Raw genomic sequence first — 21,285 nt, 5'->3', positions numbered from 1 at the left:
GGTAATGTGGATGGTAGACTGAGTTTAGGGTTTACATATATCCTCCAGATGAAACATTGTCTCCACCTGGCATCGATCAGATATCTAGCTACCCATTTTGGTTGGTTTTTACTGTCAAGTGAAACTTCAAATGCCACTGTCTGTCAAGAGGTGTCTCCACCGGTGACATGGCTAATCTTTGACATAATGCTCAGTCTGTCTCTCTGCAGTCTCAAGAAGGGGCTGTCATGCTTCAGCAGGCCGGATAATTATTTCCCTCTTATCCCTCCTTGCCAGAGCCAATCCTAGCCTTCAATAGAAGCCAGGGACCGCACCACTTCCCATCAGCTCTCTCCGTTTCTTTTCTTCTCCATCTCTCTTCTTCCATCTGTTTCACTTCGCCTCACTCTCTGACTTCAAGACCCTCTTTTCCCTCAGTCTGTATTTTTGTCATTCTCTCTTTTTTGTTCTGTATCCTCTCTAAGAATAGATATGCACATGCAAAATAGCTCCCCGGTTTGACAAAATTGATGCTCAAAGAAGTAAACGTAGCATAAAAGATTGCTATAGGAACATCTTTTTTGCATGGGTTGCCTTAATCATTTGATGCTCCTTACACATAGGACAAAGAACACATGAAATCTTGCGCTTCCTTTCATCCACACAGCCTTATCTTTCTGCTGTGACATGAAGCACAATTACAGTGTGAGCAATTTCTATGAATGAGATGATTCTAAGAAACGATCTGCTGTGTCTAAGTCTGAATGCTGTGTTGTGAGAGTGTTTTCCATTATCGTTTGTAAATAGGCAGGGCAGTGCTTATTTGTGTAGACAAACAAGTACAGGAACGTAAGAAGTACACATTTTTTATCATTCTATTCAAACACGTATCAACAATGATCTGCAGTGATAATTTGATACAAACACAGTCTTTGCTTTGTGTAAGGAAAATGTGTATTCAATACTTACATGAGTTTGTCATGGGTCCAGATATACAGTATCTAGTTATCTTGTCCATTTTGGCTGTCCCATCATATTAAGTAAATGGTGGGTGGCTTAGATCAGTATTTTCTAGCACGATGATATCGGCATGACATTGGAATCAGCCAATAAACGCTAAATCGGTGTGCTGTGCCTAGCCGGCGCTACTTTTCTCATGTGGCCTTACCTGATTTCCAGAGTGTTGTCACCAGTCACATTGAAAAGCTCCTCGCCGGCGTTAGTCATATTAGCTTCACCCCAGGCATTTGGACATCAAGCATGAGTCCTGTTAGCATGTTGAGCCTCACTGCCCAGTGGATAGACGAAGGCTTCACCCTTAAAAAAGCAGTCTAACACTCACAGGAGTGCATCGGTTCTCACACAGCAGCAGCAATTGCATCCACATTTGATATGTTTGGAAAATAGAAAGTGAATGAGCGCATGTCATGCTACGTGACAATGCTGGTAACATGGCCAAAGCTATGGTGGAGTTTGGTGTTGCAAGTCTACCATGCATGCCACACACTCTGCAACTGGCAGTGCATGAAGGTGTCCTGATTCAGCGCAGCGTGGCGGATGTTGTGGCCGTGGAAAGGAGAATAGTTGGACATTTCAAGCTCTCCCTCTGGCATACAGTCGGCTATAATATGTACAGAAAGAGCTTGCAATGCCGGTGCACGGTTCTTTTGTGCTATTGACCACAACCAAGTTTCAGTACAATGTCAACTACTATGTCAGGGAAGCAATTGGCAGACCTTTAATAGGAGATTATGATTGTGATTAGATTATTATTTTGTATTTGTATTGATTTTTCTCCTGATGACTGAAGTTTGAAGTCTGAACTTAAAAATAAAATGTGGCACTGTCATATTTTTTATTCTCCTCCAAGTGAAATAATTGACCTGTTTTTCAGGGGTGAATGTCTGTCTACATGTTTAAAATGATACATTTATGATAGAATCAAATGTAGTTTGTCTTGTGTGTTGCCTTGTCTACAACACATGAGTGTAATAAGGTAAAGGTAGTACAGGAGAGATACTTGGATTTTTCTTCAGTAACATGAAAGTGTATATACTGTATATCAGGGGAAAAATGTGTATGTATCGGCCAAAATGAGTTTGAAAATATTGGCATATTAAATATTGGCCAAAATTTAATATCATGCATCCCTAGTATTTTCTTGTTCAGATGCAATATGAAAGGTGACTACTCCTCCTGTCTTACTTAAAACTAGAACAAAAACAAAATAATCGTTTCTCACCAACAGCTGTCCCATCCTTCCAAGATATGTGATTAGAAACAGCAAGCTTGCCTTGATTTGGAAGCTGTGCATGTTAACCTGTGGCCCCAGGGCAGAGCATGGGGCTGCCAGCAGATTGAAAACAAATAAACAAGGCCTGCCAAAGAAGGCGACAACAGAACAGGCTGTCTCCAGTAGATAAGACAGAACAATTGCCCTTAATAGGCCACAGAGAGACACACAACCATCTCCAGTCCTGCCTTTTTCTACAGCTATCTGCTTGCTGGTAACAAAGGAAACAAGATGGTTTCCCTTTTCTTTCTTTCCTGCAGAGAGATTAGCGCAGCGCTTAACAGTGGTATGGGCATGAAAATGTGTATTTGAGTGATAATTCAGCAACGCGCGAGCAACTCGTGACTTGGAGTTGTGCAGAATGAGAGGGAATACAATGCTTTTATTCCCCCCTGGGTTGAAACTTGGAGGAAAGAAGTACATCATTTTTGTTTGCTATTTATCAGTCTATGGAAGGAAAATGAAGACTTTCTGAACATGTTTTCCAATGTTGTCTTTATATTTCAGTCCATACAGATCGATATATAGTTTGTTTTATAATCTGCCATTTCTTTGTCCACAATAACAATGCACACATTCTGTCTAACGTGCATCCAAGACACATGAAAACACAGGAGAAGTACAATACAGGGCCACGTGAGCATGTCAAATTGTCTGGGTTACATTTCTTCCATGTCCTGAATGCACTTAGTGGGGCATATAATAGCAGGCAGAAAAGCCTGTTATCCTTGGGAAGGCCTGTTTTTGACTTTGACGCAAAAAAGCCTTGGCAGGATATCAGAATGCCGGCAGCAATGATCCTATTTTGTAAAATTTGAATCCTTTCACCGGCACCCAGGTAGAAGGCACCGGCTCATGCCGTAACACTGCCTGAAAGAACACACAAAGATCCTCTAAAAAAAGAGCAACCTTGCACATTCTACCTGATGCCTTATGCTGAGCTCTGATGAAAGAAATCCACCCCACTGCCAAGTAAGCTCACCTTAAATGAACGTCTTTTAAGTTCCCATGGCATGAAAATTTCACTTTATGAGTTTTTTTTAACATTAATATGCATCCCCACCAGCCTGTCTGTGGTCCCCCAATGGCTAGAAATGATGATAGGTGTAAACCAAGCCCTGGGTATCCTGCTCTGCCTTTTGAGAAAATGAAAGCTCAGATGGTCTGATTACCTCCCCTTTCTCTGCTTTGCACGCCCAGAGAATTTGGCCCACCCATGAGAGACAGACATATCATGGCGAGAGACAGCAAAGTGGCAGTTGGTCGAGGCCACACCCCCAGCCTCCAGCTTGCCCCCCCTCTCTCCTCCTTAAAAGCTCAAAAACTCAGAACTCAGAAATGGCACATACTAAGGAAAGCTCATTGTGGGACTGGCTCTAGTGGCTGTAATTCTGCACCAAAGCTGAATTTTGGGTAAGAGACTTCAGATATGGTGTTAGGGGACCACTAAGGTCTATAAAAAAGCATCCGGAGAGCACCATGTCATGGGACCTTTTAAGGAAAGAGGCAGTGGTCGGTTCTGTGAGCGGAGCTAAAATGCTCCAGTGTGAGACGTTGGAGATTTTAGACTGATTGGAGTGTGCAATGCTATTTTATACCATAAGGCTGGATTTCTGAGCCTCTGTGAGCTGAATGGAGCAGAGTAGTGTTAGACTTTTGATTGGAGAGGGCATCAAACCAGATTGACCCTAGATTTGGCTCCCATTTTTCCAGCCAGTTCATCATTGTGGCATTTTAACCCCAAACAGACCAGTACCTTGCTAAAAAGAAGCCATGTATATTGTATAACAAATGTTCACTGCACAGTTCTACCTCAAAAGGGCTAAATACCTTGACCAAAAGTATATATTACATTTTAGAACTGAATGAGCTGTTCTAGGAGACAATTTAATTAGTTTTTAATTTAAAAAAAATAATTTCTACTTCTGTACCTCCTCTTTTTCTTTGACCTCCTCTTTTACCTCTGTCCCTGCATATTTTTAGTTTAAGGGTGATAATAAAGTATTTAAACACATTATCTTACTTCAAATTGCAGTGAGGTGGTTGTGTGTGGTGTTGTAGCTTTGGATCTGTAACCTATAATTGGAATAGGCATAAGTGAAGGCAAAAAGATAGATAAGGTAGATAATTTCATCAAACGTGTTGTTGGTTTGGACAGCAATAATAATATTCCTTAGGCTGTACACTTGCTTGTAAACCTAAACTATACAAATTATAAGAAGAAAAAAAACTTGCAAAAAAGTGCAACTCAGTCCTCACCACATCCATATTTCTATAAACAGCATTTACTTCTTTGCCAAACGACATAAATCATGTCTTATGTATCATTAATATACATGGCTGTCAATAGGAGACGCATGAATGAAAGAAAAATGGTTCTTCCCAATAGAGACAGAGTTGAAAAATGGACTGCAAATAGGGCGAGAATAGAGTCTTCTCTAGTGAGGCTGCAAAAAGGCATCTAAATCTCTGCTGCCCCCCAGTGGGGGCCGGATACTTGTTTATGTGTGTGTGTGTGTGTGTGTGAATTTGAGTCAAAACACAGGATGTTGTATAGTCACCCTTGACAAATACATTAGCATCATAAAGTGGTGTCTTATGCTGTCCTGTGCTATGGCTCAGTGTCTACTATATAACTGTTGTTAATGCATTGTGCATGTGCTAGTAATACAACTACAATCACTTCCTCCAATTATCTAATCTAAGTTATTATCTAATCTAAGGTATGTTTTTTTTTCCACTTTTTTTTCAACTGGCTGTGCACAAATTCAAAGTGGCAGTGGTAATGTTGGCCTTGTGCCCCTTCTGTGGCCCACACCTGCACAGGACAGTGGGGCAGCACACACTAACACGTGTGCCCTCAAGCAGCCGAGAATATAGACACACCACACACACACACACACACACACACACACACACTCACTGTGAACTGCAGATCACACCTACAGTAACAGGTTGTCAGAGAAACTGTTTGTTACACGGCTGAGGTTTAAGAACCAACATGTCAGTACCATTACACACCTCTTTCCATCTGCTTTTCTCTTACTGCAAACTCTCACCGTATGCCACTCTTTACACATGTATGTACATTCACACCGGCCATTGAGTAGGCTATATCACTCATACTGTAATTTTCTTTAAAAAGTGTGTTAACACAGCTTTTTGGTGTGTGTGTGTGTGTGTGTGTGTGTGTGTGTGTGTGGTGTGTGTGTGTGTGTGTGTTGTGTGTGTGTGGTGTGTGTGTGTGTGTGTGTGTGTGTGTGTGTGTGTGTGTGTGTGCGTGCGTGTGTGGTGTGTGTGCGTGTGTGTGTGGCTGGCTGTGCACCTGGAAGCTATAAAACCCACATTCATGCCTGTTGGATTTGCCGTTCAACGCTTAGGTCATGCACATCAGTGTGTGGTGACTGTGTACTGGAAGCAGATTTGCATCAGTAGTGTAGAATCAGTCCCATTTAGAAATTAACAACATGGATACCTTTAGGCTTGACTTGTCTTACAAAGAATAGAATATTTTCTTTCTTGTCCACCAGGGTGGCAATGTGTCTTCTTCACTCATAGCCACTATTAAAAATTAAAGGGGCACTCCACCAAGTGTACGCATAAAGATAAGTTAACTTGTCACGAGAAGTGCTGTACATCATGAGAAAACAGTTGTATAATGTCAGCAGTGGCTCTTTGTAAGGCTTTTTGCAGTCTAAGGAAATTACCCTGCTGAAGTCATCAGGGTTTTCTAAGATTGCGCTCATGTCTTCCATGTTTTAGCAGAAAGTGGAGTTTGAAAGAAGCATTTACCGAGCAGAGAGCATCTAGCGAAAGACACTATTTAGTTGTATTGTGGGAAATGTAGGATCCAGTGTTTATTCGCGCTTGACCTATACTAAGGACTTAAAAGTCAGAATACCTCTGCAGCTTTCATATGACAATTCTTTTATAAATACATCTCTTTTTATTAAGCAGTAAAACATCAAAAGAGCCTACAGGGAGGAGGTTCGACAACTGGCGGAGTGATGTTTCCATAACTTCACGCAACTTCATCCCTCTACCACCTACCACGTATCGTCGCCAATGCCCTCCTACACACATGCACTTGATTCTAATTAAGAGGGTAAACATATGACAGACACTGTAATGCACTAATACAAATATATACCTTTTTGCAAAAGCAATTACATTTTTCAAAAAATGACTCCCATGTTATCAGAATTGATACAATAATTTGGCACAACTTTGTTCAAGGGTTTAGTAATTGGTCTGAATGAGCACAGGATGTTGTGCAAACAGTCATAGAGACAATGTTAACTCTCTAATTAAATGACCATAGCCTAGTTTAAATTAACAAGCTTACCAAAATGGATATCTTGAGAACACCCTACCTTTTGTCTTTGTTAAGTGGCCATAGTAAAAGGGAGAAAATGCAATCGGATGTGTCCTAATTTAGAAAAAAAGGACTCGCATTCTTTGCCTCCACCTCATACATTATGTAAATTAATTAGAACACCTCATCATGTATTATTACATGCAGAATGTGGAGGTCATGATTCATTTTGTCTTTTCTTTGTTTTTCATTTGAACATCTAAGTCATGTTCATTTCCAGTTTCGGGCTAATGTTTGCTGGCTTTTTCCCCTTGTTTTTGGCATTCCTGATCACATGCCTGTGTGACATACTTAATCACCATGAAACAGTTCTCTGTGTTGGCCTAACGACTTGCTCAATTTCTTTGTGGGACGTCTGAGTCTTTAGGATGCTGCCTACATCTGTATTTGTTTTGGTGCTCTCTCCTGGTCTTCTCTCTGCTGTTTATAAGGAGATGCTTATTTGGATAGCATACAGAGGACAGTGCCTTGGCTGTCGCTCTGAACGCTATCCAAGTCCTTGATCTCCTCTCCCTATAAACATCATTACCACACACTGAAAACATTCACAACGGGCACACACACACCCACAAGCTGCTCATCCAAATCGGCGCTAACAGATTAGCAGTGATTATAAACAAACATGCAGGATTAATCCTGTGTGCTCTGTCTACTTTTTCACTGAGCTAGCCAGGGTAATTACCAAGTGCTAGATTGTTAGAGTAATTGCACACACACAAACACACGTGTGCATGCACACACACACACTAGCTGTTTTGCTTCACTACTTGTGATATCAGTTTCGTGCTCATTTTTAAGAAAGTTACAAAGAAACTGCAAGACAGCTGAACTGAACATTAGAGACTGAGAGATTGTTTGTTTGTTTGGCACAGCTCGGTGGGTTCAAATCTCAAAGGTTTGTTCTTAATAGGTGTTTGGGAAATGTGAAATTGTGAAAGAAATGGACATTTTAACATTTGCGAATGATAGCTATTAAATGTTAAATTGAGTCACTAGCTGAGTGAGAACTATGTGTGTACTTGATTCCATGTTAGTCTTTTACCAGCCAGTCAGTGTTAAGGATAAAAATGATAAATGGCTCAAACACATTTCAAAGGTTTGGAAACCAGCCAGGTGTGTAGCTTCTTTTGTTTTTCATGCCACCTCTTCCCATTGAAATATTGCTTTATTATTTGGCGCCAGTGCTGCCCTCTTAATTTCACCAATAATGACTTTATTCTGCCTCTAGTGTGACAGTGTTGTATAGCCTTGGGGTGCATAGCCGCTGGGTGTTAGGGCTGGGATAGTATGATTTTTTTTTTTTTTACCGCGATTGAAAAGCAAGAAATTCCCACGATAATGCCGCAACTCCCTTACGAGAGTAGCGTAGCTAAGTCAGAGCAAGAATGGCAGGGTGCCTTGCACAAGGAGAGCGAGCGGTATGAGTGCCGCTGAGAGGAAAAGAGAGACGAAAAAGAGATAGCAAAGTCGATGTGAAGTGAGTTAAAAGTGAACTATAAAACAACAAAACTAGAGCTTCTCAAGACACAGTGGCTTTATCTATTGCCAATACTGCCGGTGAAGTGAATGGCGTTTCCCCCAAACAACGACTCGGCAGTTCACAACATTTTTGCTCCTTCTACCAGTATCAGCCGCTCTGTTGTAGGCTACAAAACGTGCCTGCAGGCTGAAATTCAACAGTGCCATTTTATCGGTATAAAGCTATAAACAGGACACTCTGCTAGCTGCTAGACTAATGTGCAATGGTTGTCACTAGGGGTGGGCGGATCGATCTAAATATCGATAGTATCGATGCCAACGCTGGTATTGGTATTTGATCGATACAACTGTAATTGAATCGATATTTTAATTTAGATATTTCTCCTCTACGTTCACTATACTTGTGTCTTCCACCTTCCTGAGCAAACGCCGCTTTCACATCTTGGCCCACATTGCTCCTCCTCCCCCTCCTGCTCCTCTGTTGTGATTCGTTGTTGTGTCGTCACGTGACTCACTGACACAACGCGCAGAGGAGCAGCGACTCGCTGTATTCATTCTACAGTGCCTAATAACTAATAATTTTGTGCACTTCAATACGTTAATAAAAAAATAATGCCTAAAGAATTGATCATTCATTTACCTCCGAAATAATGAAATGCTCTCCCCTACACAAAAGTATTTTTTTAAGTAAAAAGTATCGTATTGGTATCGGCAATACGGACCCTATATGTATTTGGTATCGGATCGATACCAAATTTTGCAGTATCGCCCACCACTAGTTGTCACTGCCCAATGTGAGGCGAGTGCAGATTTGAGTCGCGTATGCGCCAATGTAAACGGTTTACGGCATACCCCGATAAGAGTCGAGTCAGACCGACTCTGGTCGAGTGGAGATGTTAGTTGCGCACGCCTAGATTTAAATGGTCTATCACACTGAAACTTGTGAATTCCATGAAATAATAAACTTTTGTCATTACAAACAATAACATAACACGGGAATCATTTCAAAAACGTTTTAGCTAATTCTTATTTTTTGATTGCTAAGGTTAGCTCAAAACGCCATTCAAGTGTTCACCTTTGTTGTGTTTCATTGCTAGCTTGTAGTAAAGCTAGCAGTCATTTCAAAAACATTTCAGCTATCTATGATTGATTGATTGCTAACGTTAGCTTAAAACCCCATTCAACTGACAGCCTTTGTTGTGTTTGACTGCTAACTTGTAGCCAGCAGTGTACAAACTTTAAGTAGGTCAATTTTTACTGTATTGACATAACAGAAGTCTCTCGTTAGCATCTTATATGCTACTTGTCGCAAAGTGACGCATGCACAACTCACAGCTTCACTCGTCGCAAACTGACACATGCGCGACATAAATCTGCACTCGCCTTACATTGGGCAATGACAATGGTAAACACTGCAGCTGTAACGTTAATGTGTCTACCTCAGCTGAGAACAGAAACATCTTTGCCTCTCCTTCTGTAATACATGGTGGGAAAGGCAAGGACATTACACAGGTTACTCTTGTATATTTAGGCCTAATAGTCAACAGGAATGGACTGTTATGTGTCATGGAACACTGCGTTCCCCAACTCACAAAAGGTTGGGTTTGCTCCATTTTTTGCGGATAAGTTTTCTTTAGAAAACCTTAAATCCATGTAAGACACAATGTCATCAGATACAATCCATGTCACTAGAATCAATTATTCCATGTCATTAGACACAACGTGCACACGTGCAAGCATGTTTGTTTTTTTGTGGTGATGACGGTGACGTGCTCAGATCCGCAGGAGGCGTCACATGACCATGGTAATGCGGTAACCGTCCAAGCCCTCGGGTGCACAATGTATTGCACACAAAGTTGGTGGTGAAGCTGCTGTACGGAATGTTTTCCTTTAGTAGTGAGATTTCAATCTTGTAGCACTTAGTTTTGCACTGATGTATTTCCACTGTGAGAACTTTGCCAAGGATTTGTTAATGGTTGACTTTTTTGTGCTTCAGTTTGGACAAACTTCGTTCACCAATCATAATAAATGTTGGACATGGCAAATGTACATCTTTTGCACAACACCTTACATTTTTCCACATGATTTAATCATTTAATCATTCTCTTCTTTCACAGGTTGAGGCCATCCTTGTCAACATCTTTGGTGGGATTGTCAACTGTGCTATCATCGCCAACGGTATCACCAAGGCCTGTAGAGAGCTGGAGCTAAAGGTGCCACTGGTGGTCAGGCTTGAAGGTACGAATACACACACACACACACACACACACAAATCTAGGTTTAGCCTGTCTAGCCCTTTACCAAGCTGGCCCCCACTGATATGTGCATCATACCCATCAGAAACGTCGACCATTGATCTCGATCTAGCCAGGATTTAAAGCATTTGATCTTAATGAGGATTTGATGATGCTGTATAAATGACACTGGCCTTAAAGCTGCAATTTAAAATGAAATTTCCACCTACAGCACTTGTCAATCATCTTGATGAGCTGTTTGCCTTCATATGACATACTGTACATCTTAAGGCCCAGGTAGCACCAGCAGAGGCATTATGCTGACAGACTGGGGTTCAGCCAATCTCTAACTTTATTTAAGAAAGCCTATGCTTTTATTCATCATGTCTACAAATGTTTCCTTTTTTGACCACTAGCCCCACCTACTAATCATATGGCCACTAGCTTCAGTTTCAATGGAATAAAGCATACAAACACAAAAATAATGTAGCCAGTTATATCTGATTTTAAATGTATTTAGTTACTGTTTTGAAGTGGCAAATGTATATAACATCACTTAAAAGTGTAATTGATTGTGTGCTGCAGGATTTAAATGACCTCCTTTCCACCTTGTTTTCAACTCTGGAGCTATTGTTCATTATTACTGCTGCTTTACTCTCTGGAGCTTTTCCATCTTCATCGTGGCCTAGTGTTCCAGTAAGAACAGCAGTGCATTTCTCTTACCTGTCACATTTTGCCGCACCCATCATTAGCACCAGCCAGAAAAACTGTAGAGATGGCACTGATTGGCTCACCTTTCACCTGTATATGCTAATAATGGGGGGTCAGCGTTGACTTCCGGAGGCACGGGGCCAGTTGGTGGTTAGCTTAATTGTCAAGATCCTGCTGAGTAGTGTGTCCAGAGCAAAAAAAGTGTGTGCGTGTGTTCGTGCGCCCGCCCCCCCCGCCCGCTAGCCCTCAGCACCTTACACTGTATGTCCTCACACACACTGTTACTATGGTTTGTAGGTCAGGGTGTGTAAGCTGTTTCTAGAACCCAACTGTGCACCAAGGCACTACAGTGCAGTATAGACATGGCTGTCAATTGAGAACTTTAATTGTTATATTAACATCTAAAGGTTTTGTTCTCAGTCAAATGAGACCTATAGACAAACACACCTAGAGAGCAAAATGGGCATTTGTGTAATTTATATCCACTGTCTGTCTTCATGTTGCCAATTGACCACAGGGCTGAAGAGTGAGTACACAACTGCTGAAAGAAATGACTGGATTTGCAAAAAAAACAAACCCTTAATTGGTCACCACACATTTCTTATGCCATAGGCCATGTAAATCAACCTGACTCACAAACAGGCTGAGTCCAGAAGGTCACTGCTGGCGGTTGGTCCAACCACGTTTTCCTGGCCTGGGCCTAATCCAAGCTTTAGCTATGGGTCATTACATCCTGGGCCGCAGTCTTGTGGAGAAGATTGGTTCAGAATCAATCAGCTCAGCTTGCTAGGCTGACCGCAGGGCAGTGAGAACAGCCCAGCGCTCTTCAACAGGATCAGAATGGATTAACTGCCACACTTTTAATTGGGGAAGCTCTTTTAAAAAGCCTAGGATGATTACATTGGTGGGGAGTTATGTATTCCCATATGTGGAGGAGGGCCATGTTCACTAGATGCTGATATGGTTGAATTAGTTGATAGGGTTGCTTTATGTGTGGGCTGATAGAGAGTCCAACTAATGGTGTTTTTCCATTAATGGTACCTGCTCAACTCGCCTCGCCTCGGCTGGACTCGACCGCGGTGCCCCGTCCTCCTGTTTCCATTGCAGATTATCGTCGTCATAGCAGGAAACTGCCGTGACCTAACGCGACACACACAAAAGCGTTAAAGGTGTGTTGTTTTTGATTCTCGGCGTGTTGCCACAGCCAGAAGGCCAGGGACGTTTTTTCGTAATGGAAAAACAAAAAAGGCGAGTATAGTCGAGTAGATACCATGCTGTGGAAAAACGCCATAAAATACACCAGTTTTTTTTGGCTACAGAATTAGCATTTTATTGCAAATGTATGCAACAGATTCAGCACAGAACGTATATAGACACATACGAGTGTTGTAGTACTCTATCGGTCTTAAGACCACTTTTTGAAGGGCTCGTCACGGAATCAACCGCATTTTTACTCGGTCTTGACTTGGTCTAGGACTAAGAGGACTCTGGATTTTATTTTAAAACCGTTTAAGATCACAACGACAGGGATTTCCTGAAAATGCATTGTCTGATTTATGTCTTAAAACTTGCAAATGCAACCAATAATTTAACTCATATCTAATTTGACATTTTTTACCATAAACCCCCCCCCCTCTCCCTGACCCCTTTACACGTACTCCCAAGAAAGTGAATGCGGGAGACAGGAGAAGAAGTTCTAGTTCTGGCTGTCGAACACAAATCTGGTCTTGGTCTTGTCTCGGTCTCGCCACGTCTTGGTCTTCATCTTGACTTGGTCTCAGCCGCTCAAAGTCTTGGTCTTGTCTCGGTCTCGATACCCTCTGGTCTTGGTGATGTCTTGGTTTAGGTGGTCTTGACTACAGCACTAATATATGCACACAAATATTTAAGGTTTTGATAGAAAGGTATACATGAGGAAGTACTGTACTGCCCCCTTTGGCCACAGCATGAACATGGACATATTGCTCTATGAGGGTGATGGCTGCAATTTCCCCTTGAATAGCCCTCAGGGTCCAGGAAAAAAGGTGACAGCATTTGCACTCTTGATTTACGGAACTGTTCCCAACTGTCTGTCAAACAGTGGTGGCTGTTTACACCTTAAAAGGAGATCCGGCCATTTTTTCACTGAATTGATTTAAAAGAGATGAGAATAGTGAGGTTGAGATGACACTTTCAGTCATGATGGTGTGTCACCACAACTATGTCACCATAGTTTAAATAGCTATCTGCTGCAGCTACACAGCCATAAACAGGTATGCATGTACACACAGACAGTGTATACACACCCTCACACACACACACACACACACACACACACACACACACACACACACACCACACACACACACACAACACACACAGTGATGTATATAAATAGAATAGATGAAATACATTTGAAAACCTACATGCTTCAATATTCCAGCTATCAGCTTAGCTATAGTGTGTGTGTTTCTCTTGATAAAGAGTCTAGACAACATAAGAAACATGAACACTTTTATTAATGACTGACAAGCACTTCAAAGGAAACGCGTCTGCTCCGTTCAGGAGTATCTTGCTCTGCGTTCGAATGAGAAGCATTTGATGTTTGACCCACATGGTGAAGGAGGGAGAAGCAGGCCTCATCCTTTTTAGACTGTGAAGGGAAAAACTCTCACTGTTTACTGATTGTTATGAGGATTAAAAATCCAAGTCAGAACAAGTATGATGACATTCAGTGATAAAAGAAAATGTTTTAACACCAGTTATTCAAGGTAACTGGGGCAGCTAGACACAGAGCCACTGGTATTTTCTGTGATGCTCACTGTCACATAAATTCTCTAAAAAGTGTCTTTCTTCTTTAATATTCAGTAATATTATCAAGTGTTCTATTTTTTACATCAACTGCCTAGTATAGTTCATCAGACTAGTCGGGTGTCAATCATGGCGCCAAAAAATATTGGAAGGAAAATGTCAGTTGTGTTTTACTTTTGAATACCTGCCAACAATTCTCAGAAAACAGATTCAGGTACATGAGGGATGCATTTCAAACTAGCTTTACTAAGTCATTTTTTTCCAACAAAGATGGGCGATGACATCATTGGCAGTTGGTGGTGGGGGGGAGGATTTGTTCAAATTTCAAATTGACATAGATTACATTATATCCACAATGTTGGTTGTGACGGTGCCATCATCCATCGGACCAGTTCTACTGAACACTGGCCAGAGTGGCCGAAGGTGACAAGATAATAAAATGTTTTCTAGGGCTGGGAAAAATAATCAATTCTTAGATGCATCATGATTCTCTCTAGAATGATTCAGAAAATCAATTCTGATAAGATAATAATCGATTATTTAAAAAAAAAAAAGGTGTTGATCTTTATTTAAAAGTTACTGTCTCCAGACATGTACAAATCAGAAGTGACTGAAAGAGGACGTGATAATGGACAACAACTTAGAGTTTAGGCAAGAGTGCAGAAAGAAAAACACACAAAAATGGCCAAAAGGAAAACAAATAAGTTTTGCATATATACACATGTTCTAATAAGAAATACAAACAATAATTTGGCAAAACACACAACAGCTGTTCATCTACTTTATCACATCACATTACATCTGACCACCTCATGTTTCATGTTCTAAGAAACTAATTCTCCCCCCTTAAATATAATTTCAAGCATGTTTAAAGCTTAAGCATGGAATGACTACACAATAAAATCCTCAGTAGACAAAACATTTCATTAAAACGTGTGTGTGACAAATACTGTATATGTAAAAATCTAAAACTCAAATTTAAATGTATTTATTTTTTAAATCACCCATGGAAATGTACATACAGTTTGTTTTTTTTATAATAATCGGTTTAGAACCAAATCGTTGGCCTCTGAATCGAATCGTGAGGTGCTTAGACGTTCCCACCCCTACTGTTTTTGACACATCACAGTAGGAAAAGCACAGGTTGAAAACATTAAAAAAATAATGATGGCAAAATTATTGTGTCACACCGTCATGGCTTACTGGGACACTTGAATAAAGCAGATCCATTGTTAATGTAATTAGTAACACCTGTGTGACAAGTCAAAGTGTCTGCTGTGAAAAAGGCCTATGATAAATGCTAAATCATAGCATAACACTAGCATAGGTAGAGATTGAGTCATGGAGTCAGCAAACTGGCTCACGTATGTTGGAGTGTTTAGCTTAGGTTTACTTACATTAGCGACCACTAGACATTCCAAACCAAGTAAAGACTATAGCAACAAAACCTTTCAGTGTACTTAATCAAGTGTTTTTTTTTTACCTTCGCGAAGGCGGTTGTTTGTTTGTTTGTTTGTTTGTCTGTCAACAGGATTACTGAAACGCTACTGGCCCGATTTTAATGAGACATGGTGGAATGGTGTAGCATGGGTCAAGGAAGAACCCGGTACATTTGGGAGTGGATCAGAATCACGGGGCGGATGAACTAATTATTTATCACTTTTGTTAACATTGCAAGATAGGGCATTGTGTTGCATTCAAGTGGTGTTCATTTGTAAAAGAAATATGCTGTTCTTTCTTCTTTGAAAAAAGTTACACTTCTCGCTTCATTGAAAAAAAAAAAGTTCAGAGCAAATGTATCAAGCTAACTTCACAACCACAGGAAACAGATTTACATAAATGATAAAGCTTCACAATATGTATCTTTTATTTTGTACAACAAAATAAAAACACGTATAGTGTCATCCCTCCAAGGAATCATGAGAAACAGAGTAACTCTGTAGGTCCAAGACTATGGCCGAGGCTTCTGCTCTCATCATTTAGGTTCACTAAACTCAGTTTGTTAAGGCAGAATTAGTCACAGATTTACCCAGCATTACTGCGGCGTCAACAGAACTTTTTTTGGCACAAGCCATTGGCACAGCCCCAAGCCTTATTACGTTGTTGAAATATAGTGGCCTGTGTTAATTTGAAAATTGAATTCAATTTTCCAGATTCTTGTTTGTAGAAAAAAAGTTCCGAATGGCAAGTGACTTTTGATTTCATTTGCAGTGATAAATAATTTTTAGTTTTATTTGAATTGGAACACATGCTAAGACACACCATTTGTGCAACAAATCTCCAATGTACAGCATCACAGGAAAGCTATTGCTAATTCCAATGCCCGTCCCTAACCCAATGAAACCCTGGAGATAGTATATCTGCTATGGGACAGTGAAAATCTTTGTTTACCTTTTCTTTAAAGGTCAGTCTTTAATCTACTTTTAAAATCAAAGTCTTTCTTTGTTTGAATGCTTTATACTGTATATGTCTGGGTCCGGGCCTTGAGTAGGTCTCTGGCAGCACCTAGTGGCTGCAGGTGAACACATTCTTATACTGAACATATACACATACACACACACATACACTCACACACACACACACACACACACACACACACACACACACACACACACACACACACACACACACACTCACACTCGCAAAAAAACCTGGTAATGTGGTGATTTATCCAGCTGGGCTCTGTCGTTGCCTCTGCTACTGTGAGGTATCAGTGCTCCCTACTGCTCACAGTGGAACTGCAGTCAGTTCACACTCATATACAGAAAAAGCCCACGTAAATGTACTTCTCTTTTTTCTCACTCCCACCATGTGCCATTCCCCCCTTACACAAAACATAGATAACACAGGTAGCACAGATGCAGTGTTTTAACAATGTTGCACACACTATTGCTTCTCATGAATATTTATGTAATGAAAAAATAGCAGAAATGCTTGTGGTGTTTACTTTATTTCGGTAATATATACACGTTCCATAGGCATATTTGTCTTTTCAGAGAATCTCTTGCATTATGTATTTGCTGTGGGCTCATTTGGCTGCTTCTCCTGGTGTTTTATCTTATGTTCTTTCAACATTGCTCCAACTTTGTTTTAATCATCTGACAAATAAGCCTGTCAGTATGAGACTATTGATTGGTCAATCCTAATGAAGTTCACGGGTCAGCGTATTAAATGTAAAGCATACAGTACTGCCCACCGCCCCCTCCATTGAGACTAGGTTTGTCACAGTCTTGCTACAGTATTTGATGAGAAGTGAGACGATGACTTGGGACACCCAATCCCCTGTTTATGTGCCAGAGCAAGGTCTCTTCCTGCTCTTAGTCTAATTAATTGCATTGCAGAATTGATTGTTTGGAGTGTGAGCCTGCAGAAATGTGTCTGGAATCACTTATTATCGGGTTGGACAAAAGAGATGAAATATTAGTCGTTAAGTGGCGCTGGTAATAGAATTCCTCATGAAAGGTCTATTGATCAGGGTGGCCAGGCCTCCGGAGAATTCACATATCATGCAGTCTTAATTACACACCAGCCAGGAGAGCTAAGGTCAACCTGTAAGTGTCTGAGCATGAACACACACACACACATAAATACAGTACAAACATATATACGTTTACACACACACACACCTCCACATCAAAGATTTGGCCCAATTAAATTCAGGGACACCATACACCGAGGTGCAATTATTGTATTATTGTAATAATGTATTATTATATTCTGTTGTTGTGATTGAGTAATTGTTGCAACTGTACATGTAGGGCATAACATTTATCAATATGTAAACAAGGAGTTAACCAGATTATAATTCAGTCAAGTTTTGAAAAAGGGTGCTTATTTGTTGAAAATGGTTTCAGATGATACCTTTTAAGCACAAAGCAAATGAGATTACACAATGCAGTTTAACTTGTCAGTGGTAAAGTATATGATGACCCAATGAGTATTTGAAAAAAGATAAACCTTTGTGGATCCCCAGGGGGGAATACAGGCTTTGCAGCAGCATAAATGCAGAATAAATTACAGATCAATAGATTTTTAAATAAATGGGTAAATAAGAAGTTAAAAATAAAGTAAAAATAAGAACATGGAAAAAAAACAAAAATGAAGGGGTGTATGTAGAAAAAAAATACAAGACCAGACAGGATAGAGAAATGATGATATGAGCTCAGACAGATTCTTTGCCATCATACCTTCATGTGTGAAATCAGTAAATGCCACATAAACAGCTGGCTTCTGTTGTTTCTGCAGCATGGGTGATTCTGCTCATTTGACCTTTTGCTCTATTGCCCTCTCTCTCTTGCTCTCTCTCTTTCTTTCTCTCCCCCCCCTCTCTCTCTCGCTCTTGCTCTCTCCCTCTCATTGACTCCCTCTCTGCCAGCGTTCTTTGTGTCCTTCCGTCCACTGTGGCGTACCCCGCCCTGTGTTGTGACAGGCATGTCCGGCCTGTGTTTAGCTACACAGTGTGTAGCGCTGGGAGGCAGCCAGTTCAGTCTGTAGAGCCTCGGTGCTGTGGAGAGTGTCTATGGATCTCTCTTCTCTCTCTCTCTCTCTCTCTTCTCCTCTCTCTCTCTCTCTCTCCTCTCTCTCTCTCTCTCTCTCTCTCTCTCTCTCTCTCTCTCTCACTGGTTTTTGAGGATCTACCGAGACATGGACGCCACCGTATCACCCAGCACCTGCTACCCTGACCCTTGCTGTAGCCAGGGGCACGCTCACGCGCACACACACACACACACCACACACACACACACACACACACACTCACAATGCCTATTGCCTCACTGACATTATTCAGACAAAAGCTGCCACCATAACTCCATCCATTTGTCATCATGTGCATTGATTCCTTCAAATGAACTCTTTGTCTTTTACACAGTGTGGTTTTTACATCAGTGCATCATCAGTACATCAGGGATCAACCTTGTTAAGCCAGATTTTGTCATTTTAGTTGTTGCCTGTTGTAACAGAGTTTTCCTGTGTTTTCTAGGGACTAACGTCCATGAGGCCAAGAGGATTCTGTCCGAGAGCGGCCTGCCCATCACAGCAGCAGAGAACCTGGATGACGCTGCCAAGAAAGCAGTGGCTGCCATCAAGAAATAGGAAACTCTTAGTGTAACATCACCAGGCTCATGTCCACCCATCACCAACATTAATGCAGTCTCAGATCATCACCGTCAGCCTTTTCTTACACATACAGACCTCCAGGACGTTAAGCCTTTGCTCTCATTGGCCTTTACTTTTCTTTGTTATAACACAAGCTACCCAAAAATACTTTCATTGCCAATTCAGTAACTACGTTTTTTTGAGATGCTGTTTCACCTCAACACCTTAAAAAATTTAAATTTTAGTCACGTCACCTATGCAGTGTAAATTAGCTGCTTTTAAATTCTTCAAACACAATCTATATTATATTTATACAAATTGAAATAAATCACTCTAATTCTCAGGCTTGTCAACATAATCTTGGTCCTGGAACGCTCTAGTGACCTCAGTCAGAAATTAGATGGAGACCCAACACTTTGTGCATTCCATTTTCCAAGGTGAAAGATGCTGCCTACTCTGTGCATAATGTGGAATATGTATGGAATATAAGTTAAATAAAGATTTTCACCATAAAGCTCTAGTGCATAACTTTTTGATAATAATGAACATCCCTCACATTCAAGTCATTGCCAAATGAGTTGCTACGAAGCTAATTAAGACTATCAGAAACTGATAAAACTGTCTCTGTATTTCTCAGCATGGCTATGTTCATGAAATGGTGTCGTCTGGAAACTTTTGCACTCAAAAATTTGATAGTAATTACCTCTTCTAAAGAGTTTCTTTTTTATTCTTCATGTCCTCCTTGGCTACTTGCAACCGCGCGGATGAGGGTATGGGGCACGGTGTTGTCATAGAGCTGCAGTGTGTAGATTCTGTCGTCCCAATGAGGAATTCTAAGCAATAATAACACCACTGTTGTTGCATCCACAAGACACAAGCCTTCCGTGATCGCGCACCGCCCCCACCCCTCCTCCACGCAGTTACTTGTAGCCAGGGAGAACACGGAGGATAGAAAAACATGAACCATTATTATTATCTTCACTCGAGTTTCTGTGCTCAAAAGTCGCCATCGTCACGCAGCACGGTGGCTAAGTGGTTAGCACTTCTGCCTCACAGCAAGAAGGTGCTTGGTTCGAATCCAGGTCGTTCCGGGCCTTTCTGTGTGGAGTTTGCATGTTCTCCATGTGTTTGCGTGGGTTTCCTCTGGGTGCTCCAGTTTCTTCCCACCATAAAAAACATGCATCCTAGGTAGGACTACAGTTGAAAACTGGCGCATTTACAGAAATGTTCATTAATGTGCATTGTCCTAATCAAATTAATAAATAAAAATAAAAAAAAACCAGCCATGCTGAGAAATACAGAGAGAGTTTTGTGGAGCTGATAGTCTTTGTATCAACTCATTTAGCAATGGCTTGAATGTAACAGACGTTTGTTAATATAAAAAAAGTTATGCACTAAAGTTTTAAAGGTACAAACCGCTCGTTCTTTGAAACGCTCATCCATTTTCATGGCACTTAACACTATTCTGTCTGTTTTCCAAGTGACAAACGAATCCATGAATCCATCCAATGCCTCATCTGTGAATTAAATGAGGTGGATGAAGTACCTACGCTGTGAATTTTATACATCATGTCTTAATTGTTAAGTGATCGATGGCTATGAGTGTTAACTGTTCAGATCTGTGCCTATTTCATGACTGCTTGTAATCTAAGAGTTTTGTAAACTATCTTTCAGTACCAGCAGTAGTTTCATACAGAGTGAGAAAAATGCAATTGTACTTATTGTAGCTTTTTTATAATCATGAATGTATATTAGCAGTATATCCTGAATACAGTTTCAATTCTGTGTTTATAATTTTAGATTAAAAAGAAATATTTCAAGACTACCGTCTCATTTATTTTTTAATTTGACGTAGAATAAGGAAATAGACAGGTAGATGAAAGAAGGAGAGACGTGGAAATCAAAACTCTGAGGAAGACGAGAGCAAATTTGCAGAATAAATGTAATGTCTGTAGTTTGTAAAGTTCCATGCTTTTGAGCCCACCCCACTACCTAAACAAAGAAACACAGTCCAGCGTTGAGATAACAATATCTAAGAACATAAAGTAGGTCCTTATTCCTGGAATTTCAAGTTGTCAATATAGCTGCTGCATCATGCTATTGTACATTTTTGCATTAGGTCAACTTACTGTATGTTTAGTCTAAGGGTTACATAGTCTAAAATATTTAGTTTCAAACTATAACATACATATCAGTTACACATTTAGTTTATATAGAAGGATAGGTTTCATTTAAATACATTTTTGTTGTTATAGGTCAAGCCAGGACTTTCAAACAGACAACCCGTGGGCCAGAACCTGCCCACCAAAGGATCCAATCAGGCCCAC

General features: G+C 40.6%; 1 protein-coding gene across 1 annotated transcript in view; it reads left to right on the top strand.

Annotated features, from left to right (window-relative positions):
• The window catches only part of suclg2 (succinate-CoA ligase GDP-forming subunit beta), a 113,054-nt gene extending 92,274 nt beyond the window's left edge, over positions 1-20,780 (top strand). The window contains exons 10-11 of the mRNA XM_032513560.1: positions 10,244-10,364; positions 18,843-20,780. Of these exons, the coding sequence (XP_032369451.1) occupies positions 10,244-10,364; positions 18,843-18,955 (234 nt within the window). The 3' untranslated portion in view covers positions 18,956-20,780. The remainder of the gene's footprint in view (positions 1-10,243; positions 10,365-18,842) is intronic.
• Positions 20,781-21,285: the final 505 nt, after the last annotated feature.

The sequence above is a fragment of the Etheostoma spectabile genome, chromosome 4 (assembly GCF_008692095.1).
Source record: "Etheostoma spectabile isolate EspeVRDwgs_2016 chromosome 4, UIUC_Espe_1.0, whole genome shotgun sequence".
Lineage (NCBI taxonomy): Eukaryota > Metazoa > Chordata > Actinopteri > Perciformes > Percidae > Etheostoma > Etheostoma spectabile.
Note: the sequence above shows the minus strand (reverse complement) of the source record. Positions and strands in the feature narration are given on the sequence as shown.